Here is a 12,476-nt window from a genome sequence, read left to right as displayed (position 1 = left end):
CAATCACGAACAGGATCTGATTTTTCATCAGTCAATCAGTTCAACAGTTCATCAATCTGTTTGTCAGTTGTTGACAGGCTGCTTTGCTGTATTCCTTCCTAACCATGTTGTACAGTACAACTGGCTTTTTGCACATGCTTATTTTCACACAGTTTGATTTGAATTCTACTACCCCCATCCTTGCTGTGTAACTGCTCCACACAGCTGGCAATTGTTTAAATAGACAATTAGGCCACTCACAAATCATACAGCTCAGTCATAAATAAATGCTGTGTTTCAATAAAATCCTACCCTTTGGTGTTTGTCTAAGTAACCCTTAGCGGCACTAATGGCTGCCAATCAGTTTGAATTGGTAGCATTGTTGCAAAGGCACAGTTTTGCGAAAACCCAATGCAAACCAGTTTGGCATGCATTTGCAGGTGCTTGGAATGAACTGAACAGATCAGAGCATCAACTTGCATGTGATCAACACCTTCAAACACAGCAAATTTGACAATCAAATGCATTTGTGGTGAAATTGTAGCATTCCCAGTTTATACAGGTCACAGAACCTGCAAAAAAACCAGTTCTTGTGAAAAGTTACATGTCACTCAGGGTACTGTTTAAAGGTTCTTAACTCATATGATCGCCCCTTCATGTGCATTGTACGTGTAGCTGTGGTATATGGCCTAGAAGGAAGCTGGGTAACACAACAAGCCAATACATAATTTTATAGCCCATTAAATGAAATACTGGGCCTTGGGGAACTGTGCTCCAACAAATGCTCTTTGCACATTATATAAAATCACCTTAAGCCTCAGGCTGTGAACCTGCCACATTATGAACTGTCACCTGTGATCCTCATGGCTTGTTTGGGAGCAGGCACAGCAACGAGTCAAGGGGTCCAAGTAGCATTTGTGCTGTCTACAATAAACTTAAAACACATTTCCGTTTCACTGCTATGAACAGAGTTTTGAAAGAATCACTGTCAGATTGCATGTTGACATTTCAACATGCTGGATACAATCCTTGAGCCTAACACTCTGTGACAGTCTCCCTGAAAACTACTCCAAAGCATATAAATTGGTGCAAATGGTGCAGGATCTACAAGACTGGACAGAATTGTTTAACAGACTTCTCCTTCAGAGCTGCAGCTTGCTGTTGGTTAACTTTGCCATCTCTAAGCAGAGGTCCTTAGAATTAAGTTCCTTTTCACTCAGCGGCACTTAGTTCTCAGTTAGCAGAAGTACTCCTAGTCATGTTGGAGGATTAGATGTAACCTGTGTTGAGTTCTCTGACTATAAACATGTTTAGCGCTCTCTCTCTCTCTCTCTCTCTCTCTCTCTCTATATATATATATATATATATATATATAAATATCTCAGTAAAGTAAATGGGACTTACATGTCTGTAACCAGGTACAGGGTTATAGCTTATGTTTATGATCCCTATATAAGTAATAGCACATACATGCTTCCTGTCAGTTTTTCATGGCCCTACACGCAAAATGCTTTTAAAAAACATTTCAAAAACATTCAAGAGGTGAGGGGATTCAGTGCAGAAGAGCTCCAAAGAAACAAACAGAATGCTTCTAGTGAGTTCACAGGTCCTATTGGCACTGGAGTATGTAATGTGAAAATTTCTGTGGCACATAAACTTTCCTTTTGAAGCCCATATAAACTAATGTTCCTTTTCCTTACCAGACGCCATCTTTATTATCAATCAGAATCAGACTCTGTTTTAAATAAAGGCAGTTCGGGTGAGACTTAACATTTGTGTGTAAGACACACTTTGATCTGCACCCTGATGAGTGAACATTTTCCTTTGCTGCTAACCCAACTAATGAAGGGATAAAATTAGCTTTTATCCCTGGCACTCTTTACCGGGAAAAAAATGCACTAATCAGCTGTCCTCACTAATCAGTCATCTGGGCTAACGACTTTTTGCCTCAAAACACTAACATTTCTGAATGCTGTGGGGGGGGGGCAAGTCTGAGGCACAAGACTCAGACTGGCCCCTCCTCATGGGTTGTAGTCTATCATCTGCTATGAGAGACTGAAAGGTTAAATGGCAGGCGCATACCCTGACTAGCTGATAAATCTATAATCAAAAGGCTCAGACTTTGATACCTCAAGATGTGCTTCATTACCTCAAGATGTGCCTCATTACTACCCAACTAAATGATTTCTATCCCCCCGAAACTAAAAACAGATGAAAAAATAGCTTTTAAACTCCCTCTTTTGTCAATGAAGAAGTCTGTCTGCACATCTGCTTCCAAGTGTCATTTAATTTCTTACCCTTTATTAATATCTGATCAGGAGTTCCCAAAGTTTAAACCCATTTATGTTCTCCCTTTCTAGGTATATATCTGGCCTGTGGACAAAACAAATAGATGCATGTACTTCACCATCTTGTGGTACTATTATTAAAAGTAGTACTGTAAAAAATACTTTTTTCTAGTTTGTTAACTTTTTCTAGTTTTGAATACTTTTACTAGTTCACACACCATATCATTTCTCTGTCTCTGCCACACCACTCCACAATATGATGCTTAATCTCTAGCAAATCAAACCAGCGAGAGTTAGCATTCCCTTTTGCAAAAATGCTGGGAACTTTTATGTGAGCTCCAAGAAAACAGGTGGGAGTTACACATTAGGACAATGTGACAAAGCTCCCATTTATTCTAATTTGTCTTGTTTAGAAGAAGTTCCTGAGGACAGTGTCCTTTGTAAAATATAACAGCATAATGTAACAAGTCCCTCCCCTTTCTTCCCCACTCTTCCCATCTCCAGTTTTTAAACAGAAAAGTATTTTAACAGAAGCATACTTTAAAACCATATTATAAACACAGTCCTTCTTGAAGCAATGACAATTAAAAATACAACTGAAGGTGGTGGCTTCCAGATAATCCTAACTTTGCCTTCTATAATAAACATGTGTTAAATACTCACGGTAATGAGGGTCCATGTAACCGTTCCTGGGGTCCATGGCAAAGACTGTTCCGCGGTAAGGTACAGAAGGTTCAGGAAGGTGCGATATAGATCCATGGATCTCCTTCTTGATTAATGAGGCCCTTTCTTCACTAGATGTCGAAGGCTCTTCACTGATTTTACTGAGGCCTTGCCCGCCCTGTGGCTGCATTGTGATTGCGTTTCTTCTCTCTCTGTGATAGGTCTGTCCAGGACTTTCATCCTCTAGGGAGAGGGGAAAAGGAAAGGTTGGGGAGGGGGAGAAGAGTGAGGAAGAGAAACTTTTAGCTCGGCTGTAGCAAATAAAGTTTGTGCTTTCTTTGCTCTTTAGCATGCTCAACACTGAAATGCAAGTTTGGAACAACAGGCACATGTGTGCTTCTGAAAAATGTCTCTGAATCTAAAGGGAAGGAGGGGGAGCTAACAGTTCAGTAGGAGTGGCTGTTGTGCAGTAGATCATCATCTCCCCATTCACTGATGCATTTACCAGTGGGGCCATTAATCGTATAAGGAATGGATACAGGCTTGCTGTTTTCTACCTTCTGGGACAAGAAGGCTTGGAAGTTTGGGCTGGTTGACCTGGAGGGAGAAAACAATTTGTCACAAATCACAGAAGGTGAACTTTGCTAGCAGAAACTAAATCAAGCCTAGCCACCCACTGATGCTTTGTTTTGGCAGGCACATGTTCCATTACACCCACAAAGATGCACTGCTAGAAAGAGAACAACTCCCTGCCACTAAAGGGAGATTGCAGCTATTACAATTAAGGAAGGGCTCCTAGGACACGTGAAGCCTGCTAAAGTTAACACTCAGCATATATACAGGGCCATCTGCTATGCCCTGGGTGCTGAGAAGTACAACAGTTAGAACTAACAGTTTAAAATGCTACACAGGTCTACCTTTTTTACACACAGTGTAAAAAAATGATCTATCCAAATTAAGAAATTCAGAGGCCTATATTACATTTTGGACTGTTAGGTCTAACCAGTGTTATCTCTCCTCACCCCAATCTCTGTTACTGGGAAAAGAAAGAACAGTGGACCAAGCTTTCAAAGTTCTTCTACTTTACCAGGAAAACACAAATTTAAGCATTAGTGTAGTTGGTTTATTTCATGAAAGGACAAAAAATATCTGTACAATATTTAAAACATTTCGGAGTTTAAAATGTCGGATGTGAGCCTGCAGATCCTGTAAGGCTTTCCATTAGAGGAAAGCCCCTCTGCTAGCAGAACCGCTCTGCAAGATCCAGCCTGCTGTTTCTAGCAAGCTTTGTTTTGTTAAGTGTGTCTTTCTTAAAGATCCATGTGTATGATTCATCAACATATGAAGTTAAACATTCAGAAAAATATAAGGATCAGAGCATCTTAACTTCTTTTTTACTCACTTGAGAGAAGTCACATGACGAAATTTTAAAAAAATACAGAAACAGAAGAAAAACTGCTGTGCTAACTTGTACAAGTAAATAAAAGTTTTTTTAAAAAAAATCACTTGCTTTCTGGGGGCAACACACGAGGTTTTATCACCAACCCCACGTCAACAACTCCAAAGAATCGGTTCTTTTTACATATTTATGAATAAGCTGAATATGTCCCCTGAACTTTGGGATCTCTCAGCTAGCAATTCTCCCAACTGCCTTGCTTGAGCATCTAGGGACCTCTCCCTCCCACATAGAAGAAGAAAAAGAGATTAGATTTATACCCCGCCCTTCCCTACCCAAAGGTGTCTCAGAGCGGCTTACAAACTCCTTTCCCTTCCCCTCCCCACAACAGACACCCTGTGAGGTAGGTGAGGCTGAGAGAGCTCTGACAGAAACTGCTCTTTTTCTAAAACAGCTGCGCCAGAACTACGGCTTGCCCAAGGTCATCCAGCCAGGTGCAAGTGGAGGAGTGGGGAATCAAACCCGGTTCTCCCAGATTAGAGTCCGCGCACTTAACTGCTACACCAAACTGGCTCTAAACATAACAAAACGTTATGTTAACATAAACAGAATGTTCCCCACTATGGCAATTCAACTTCTGTATTCCCAGCATCAGTATAATGGTTTTCAACTGCAGGGGGAGAACAGCTCCTCAGCACAGCCCCAGTAAGGAATTAATATATGGGAATGGAGTTCTGCATATAGTGTGTGTAAATAAGCAACATTTTCCCACTCATTACAAGCAACCTGCTTCTCAGGTACAATTTAATTCCTCACCCTTCCCCTCTGAATCTCAAAGAAGCTCTTTAAGGAAACATGGTTAATACCAGTGGCCAGTGATCAGCCCTGCACTTCAGTATGGCTTTGCCCTCACCTGGTCAAGCAACCACTGCAAAGATGTGTTGAAAGTTATACAGCTGCTTTTATTAAATGTCTGTTAATATCTTTGTACTGCACCCTCCAGTTCTGATTCTTCACTAAGTGCCAGGTCACATATTTTATTGTTCCATGTACACTTAACTTGCTTCAAGAGTACATTGGAAATGTAAAGCATGAATAATAATGAACATGCATTTGTAAATATACTTATCATATAAGTATACTCAGTCACAAGCTATGATTGGCTACAGCTCCAGTGCATGTGAATACTCTTGTGACACGCCCAAGGTTTCCCCTACGTAACGTAAAAATAGTTCTAATCTCCTATTTATTTTATTTGAATGGGAAACAATTCATCTGACTGGATATGAAATAATGCAGCACCAAGCACTGTAAATTTGTATTTTTATAAAGTTTAAAAGCACAAAAAGAAAACAAAAAACGAAAGCCTGAGAATATTTTAAGATCAAATGTTCAGGACAGAAAATAAGGTGATATCTAAAAACTTTTTTTAGAGTTGCGGAGAACTATGGGGTAACTTTTTTTTTACTTTTTGAACTATCCCATAATTGCAATAATGTCAAAGCTTCAATTTTAACTTGTTCTTCTATGTAGCTCAGAGAATGATTTTTGTGATCTAATTCAGCCTTCCTTGCAATATTATTTTTAAAAACCCATCAGATACACTTTAGGTTCTTACAATAATGGAGAAATGGAAGACGATGAAAAAGATTTAGGATATTCCCTTGGAACAGTTCAGTGTTACCGGAAATGCCTGAAAGCTTTTAAGAAAATATAATTGTAAATTACATTCCATCAGTTTTTAAGAATGCTGAAAGACCACAGGCCCCATTTCTCCTTCCACATACCTCTCAGAACCAGAGATATTTTATATTTTGAGAAGACATTCTTTACAGAAAAGCAGCCACAGGTTTTTCCCCTTCATATGCTCAGGCACTGTTCTATGAAACGGTTTCACCTATTTCATAATTACATTAGTTATGAATGAGTATCTAAAACTTCTTACAAACTAAGCAGTTAGTACTTTCAAGCTAGAGCACTGTAATAATGTTCTGCTGAAGCCTACTGCAAACTTTGGAAAGGAAGATGCAGTTTTTTAAAGAGAGCTATATATTGTGTTCAGAATGCTTCAAGACACTTTAATGAGACAAGTTTAGACTGGAATGCTATATTAAGATAAAGGAGCAGAGTGTTTAATTTGCAAGTGTTAAAAATGTGTATTTTTAGATATCACTTTAGAAATATAATTTACTTTGTACTGATTATGCCATACCTGTAACAGTTACTTAAGTCAAGTCCAACAATGGGACTTGCTTACAAATTAATTTAATATCAAAGTTTGTTATAAAATAAATTCGCCGCTCCAAAGTGCCAAAGCAACACATTAATCACAGGGTTCATCATATTTTTTTTCCTGTTCCTCAAAATTACAATATGACTTAAGTGAAAGAAGGTTTTTAGAGATGTGTTTTGTTTGAAAAATTAGCGAGGGTCCATAATGTTGAGAGTAAAACTGTACTAGGTTTTAACAAAGGTATGTACACAAGGTAAGGATGAGAAAACTCTAGCAAGGATATGTATATATTTTTCCAGCATGAAAACAATGCCACTTATTGGTGAAACACAAACAGCTGCCAGCTAAGACTACCAGCTCCCCCTCCCCTTTCATGTGCAGGGGCATTTCTGTAATAATGAGAAATTCCAACGGACAAACCGTTGGTTAAGAGTTTGCTGTATGCCCAGGACTACAAGAGTTGCTTTTCAAAGGGGACGGATGAAAAACTTGACAGAACAGGCACTCCAGAATACAAATAGCCAAGTGGTTTGAAATCGCTCTTTACACACTGAAAGGGGGTGGAGGAAAAAACTTTCCTTGCAATAATTCCACCATCTCTTATGACTGCAGTAAAGCCACTTCAGCAAGCCAAAAGGTGAAAGCTGTCTAATCTTGTTCTGTTTCAGCTGAATTGTTCAATAAAATTTAAGAGTCAGTGCAGACAAGCTGTGCCAGGCCAAATTATTGACAGAAACAGACAGTCCGCCATGGCAACAAGTGGGGGTCCAGAGCAAAAATGTAAGCAAACAAGCCACTTCTCTGGCAGCATCTGCCAATCGAGTCTCGTAGCCAAAAACACAAAACAAACTGTTACTGCTTGTTTGCGTTTTAAGATGTCGCCTTCTCTACTGCTAATGGAGAGAGATGTCTATTTTGCTATATAAAAAAGCTTGCAACAGGTCAAATTCCACCTGAAAAATCAATGTTTCGACTATGCTTGTTTTTAGCTAATCACATAAGATTCCATTATTTCACACACTTCTTCAGCTTTACTGCAGACTAAGAGTATGGGCACAGACAGAACACCACACTTATACCTTCTGTCATTCCAGACATACGCTCTCTCCTCTTTTCTTTTCCTATTTGAAGGACTTAAGATAAACCAGGACCATCTCTCCCATATGGCCATTTGAGGGTCAGGCTGTTCCCTAGACTGGCAGCCTGGGTAGAGAACAGAGTGTCTTTGAGTATGTGCAGAGTGTTTTCCCCCACGTCAGCCCAAGAACATCGAGAAAGACATCAGACAGTGTAGCTTCTAGGCATCTCTGAGTTTCACAGAACTTAGCCATTGTCTGCAGGCTATTTTGTCAAAAAGAAAAAGAAAAACACAGAGGCAAGCACACAGCCTGAAGATACCAAACCAATTCTGTGTTCTCTCAAGGAACATATGAAATGAATTATACATGGAAATTATACAGAACCATACTTAAAGGCCACAGTTGTCACAACATTTTACTAAGCAGAGATGCTCATCTGCAGAACTCTTTGCCTATCCAAAGACCAATTTAGAACTCATCATTTCATTGAACTCAGAACAGGGAAGGGAGACACATGCATACAATCACCAAGCTAATCTGCTAAACAGTGCCTTTAAGCATTCCCCCCCCCCAAAGCACTGTAGCACTCATTTCAAAGTGGGGAAAACTTTCCCACTGACACATATCGCTGATTTTAAAAAGTTCAAAACGGGATATTTTGGTTAGGGGGATAGGGGATGCCCCAAATACCACTAGCAAGTTCAAGTTCCATGAAAAACATGCTCTGGAAATTAGAATACATAATTATATCTCCATTAATATTACTGTCTTGCAGGCAATTAATGAGGGTATCTTATCTGAGTTTGTTTGTTTGTTTTTTAAAGCCATACATACAAGGTACTTACAACTCAATCCAAAAGACCTTGGCTTGCTCTCTGGAACCTCTTGCCTTGACTGAAATTCACTAGCTACTGCTTATGTGGACATTCCTCCCCTATTTCCCTCTCTCTGTCTCATCCCTCCCCTTTCCTCTCTCTCTCTCTCTCTCTCTTTTTCTCTCTCTCTTATTCTGCCTCCCTCCCTCTCTCTCAGAGGCAGCGCTTCTCCCATTAGAGGAATTAAAATTGGTTGGTGCCATGCTAAATTTAACAAGCTCATTAGTATTCTTCCTGTGCGCTTGGTAGTGAACTCTCCCTATTCAAGCCGCTCTCTCAAGCTGAGGGGTCAGGCCGGCTAATCATTAAATCAAACTAATGTCACCCTATCACAATCGGCCTTAAGAGAAGGAGGGTTTATTATTTCAGTTTATGCTAAATAAACGGTTTTACAAACGGTCTTCGAGCAAGGTCAACAGCATCTTCAATTACAAGGCAAACTTAACAAGAGTTGCTATAAACCAAAGTGCTCCATATTGACTTGAGCACAAGCTCTGCTCCACAGATTGCCACCGGCAGGCTTGTACAGGAATGCATATTGTAAATTTCTTCTCCCTTTTTTTTTTTAAACGAAAGGGTAATCTTTTCTTTTGCCAGAATTGGTGACTTGCGTAGAGACTGCTCATTCACCTCTCCCCATCCAGCTAGCTGCTCAGCTCAATTCACCCCACACAAAGGCTGAAGACCAGACCTCAATGGACCGAGTGAAACATGTTCAAAACTAGGCTCTCTATTGTGACTGAATTTCTTAACATCTTTTCAAAAAGCGTAGAATGCCTTGAGGCTAAAGGAAGAAACAGGCTAATGGTGAATTGGGAATACTGAGCAAATTTCAGAGCCCTTTCCTCCTAGCTTTTGAGGTTGAAAGCAAGCTCTATCCTTTCAAGTTTCAAAGTCCTTTTTCCTCCCGCAGTGTCACAGAAGGATTTGAAAAGAAGGTAATTGTGCTCACAGTCTCCCTGATCAGAGCTTACGTCCTATTTCTGGTATTTCGGAATACTTCTCGCAATAATGGTGCATATAGCTCAATCCCTTAACCGGCCTGCACTCGGCAATTGCTCATTAAATGAACAATTGCTGGTATAAAATGCCTTTTATGTTCAAGGTCTGGATATAAGATAAGCATTCTAGTACTCTAAATTTGGTTTACTAAGGAAACTCGCCATCATTAAATTACCAAACTGAAGGCAGCCTCTCCCAGTACTTAATGGCTGATGGGCACCCACCCCAAAGGAATTTAATGCTAAGATGCTTAATAGAATAGATAACTAATAACTAATAAAGAAGAAATGTACTACATGCAAGAAAAGGTTGGAGACCAAGGGCATCACTATCTGAATGATGCAAGAGAGGCATGGCCACAGGGCACTGGTATCTCTGGTTTCTCATTTACTTCAGTCACTCATTTTTGGCCATACTGAGGATTCACTTAAACTCCCACACACACACACACACAATCTCTCTCCTCTTGGAAACAAAACATCCCCCTCCACTCTTCAGCTGAACTCTGCAGTGATTAGCGCCCCCAGTCTTCTACACACTGACTTGGAAGTAAATTCTGTTGAAAGCGGTGTGGCTTACTTTCCAAGTAAACACACAGAGGATCTGGCCATAAAGTTTAGTATAAAAAGGTAAAGGTTCCCTTGCTCGAAAGCCAGTCGAGTCCAACTCTAGGGTTGCGGAAAAAGAAAGTTTCTAACCAGTGTCTTTGTTCTAGCCATAGGAAGAAGTTATTCTTGATGTAAGCCCTCGCACAACACAGATCCCCAGCCCATCATGAGCATATGAATCAAAATTATCACAGTGGATAGCTAACACTGAACTTTCTTTATATGTGATGCTCGAGTATCACAAGCATTTTGCGCTCCACTGCAAGTCTATACTATCAGACCTAGCAATATTAAAAATGTATAGACATATATTTGTCTTTGTAATGGATTTTCAACTTATCAGTGATTTCTCATATGTGTGTGTGTGTGTGTGTGTGTGTGCGTGCACGCGCACTCTTTGGATTGCCCAGACACAATGCATTCCCTATCTTTTATTTTTCCACCTAGATAATGTGGGGGTGGGGAAAACTTAGTTTGCTTTTCTTTCCCAGGCCCTTTTTTAAATGATTGAGGCTACAAATGAAGAAGAAAAGGGGAGGAAATATATACTAAGGAAAGACTGGGAGACATTCAAGCCATGGACCCTATCCTTATACTCACTGCCACACAGAGAATTAGGAGTGTTGGATAGACCCCTGCACTTCTAGGAGTAAGCTGTGAGCAATGCTCCCTCTATGTTGTGGAGTCTTTTGAGCAAAAATTCTACTTTGTGCAGTACTGGCATTAAAGTCGCGATCAAGCAATTTGGCTACTGCATGAATTAGTTTGCTCTGGAGCCATCCTTCTTGAGCTAAGACAAAAATGTGTGAGCCGGAGGCTAAAAAACGGTGAGCTAGCTCACAGTAACTCAGCTTAGAGGGAACACTGGCTGTGAGTACAGGAGTTCACAATCAGAAACCCATAGAAGTATATGAGGATGTAGCCATTCATTGTAGTAGCTTCAGAACGGATGTTAACAGCACGTCAAAGAAAGCTCCCCATTTTGAAACACAAATGTTTTACTGGGCAATATGTTCTTCAACATTTTATAGTGGCCTCAGTGCTGAACATATTACAGTTCTAGTTTGTGTTTACTCTTTTATTTCACAAACTTACAAAGGGGCAGAAAGACTTCCGTACATTCAGAACTTCCTTCCGGATCATATTCACAATGCCTCCTCAATTTCTATCTTCACATCTCTCTTTTTAAAGCCTATCTTTTCCCATTTGGCTTTACACATAAGCTCCTTTCCTTCCAAGTTTACCCAGCCCTTTATAAGTTTTTACTGCAATTATTAATGTGTTTTTAACTTCTCTCTTTCCTTCTGTATTCACCTTCCCCTGGTGAAAGCTAGATTTGTCCAGCTTCTTCCAGGTAAGACCTATTTCAGATGTAATGTTTGTATAACACCAGGCGCATTGCTGGGTCATTAGAAATAAATAAATCATACTACTTACGATTTTCATGGGGAAGTTAGACAGGTGCATATGCATATTTCTCAAGCGTGCTTTGTAATGAGGAACATACCTCATTCCACTAAAGACTTATGCATGTGCATCAGAACCGATAACACTCACTCCTGGTCAAACCTGCCTCTGTTAGTTCAAATAGTGTATATGTTGCCTATGTTCCAGTCTGCATATCACAGAGACATTATGACAAGATCACAGAGAAGAGCAGGTCTAATCCCACTGCCCCGCCTACGTTTGGTCTACACAGCTGACCTTGTATGTGAATAGGCCTTTAATTACCTACCTCCTTGACTTTACCAAGTTCTACTTTCTCATATTTCACGATTGTCTCACCTTGCTACCACATGGAGGACACTAGCAAGTTGTTTTCCAGGTCAAATATAACATACCTCCCAGCTCAAACTGCTTTCAAATTTCATTGCATATGTCCAGACACAAGACCAGAGACCACAGCTCTGTGCAGAGCTACAGAAGTAGCCAAACCCAAAAGACAGACCTCCCAGTATCCAAACTCCAAAGACAACAAAACTGGGGCCAATATCAGTCCAATAATACACTCTTAAACATTAGTTATGTGTGCTAATACAATTACTTTTATACTTGATTATAGTATCTAAGTATACAAAATATTCACAAGATATACAACCTAATCATACAATATCTTAATGTTATACAATAACACGGTAGTACAACAAAATATCAATTGCTGCCAACAGCCAGAAGATACTAGTGGAATTCCAAAATATGTGCTGTTAGCAGTCAAAAGAATGTAGAGCTTGACAAAGCAGCCGGCTTATGCTTGGTTTCGTCTCTTAACTTCCTCAGAAGCAACTTAACTGCAAAACAGAATCCATTACAATACATTCATACAGTATTAAAATATGACACTTAACACAGTTTG

The 12,476-nt window shown here is 39.9% G+C and overlaps 1 protein-coding gene across 2 annotated transcripts in view; it reads right to left on the bottom strand.

Moving 5' to 3' along the window:
• The window catches only part of GLI3 (GLI family zinc finger 3), a 287,197-nt gene that overhangs the window by 204,563 nt on the left and 70,158 nt on the right, over positions 1 to 12,476 (bottom strand). For both annotated transcript variants that reach the window (XM_015427324.1, XM_015427325.1), the window contains exon 2: positions 2,931 to 3,173. In XM_015427324.1, coding sequence (XP_015282810.1) covers positions 2,931 to 3,173 — 243 coding nt within the window. The remainder of the gene's footprint in view (positions 1 to 2,930; positions 3,174 to 12,476) is intronic.

Source organism: Gekko japonicus, unplaced genomic scaffold (assembly GCF_001447785.1).
Source record: "Gekko japonicus isolate JY-2015 unplaced genomic scaffold, Gekko_japonicus_V1.1 scaffold1708, whole genome shotgun sequence".
NCBI lineage: Eukaryota > Metazoa > Chordata > Lepidosauria > Squamata > Gekkonidae > Gekko > Gekko japonicus.
This window is presented reverse-complemented; position numbering and strand designations above follow the sequence as displayed.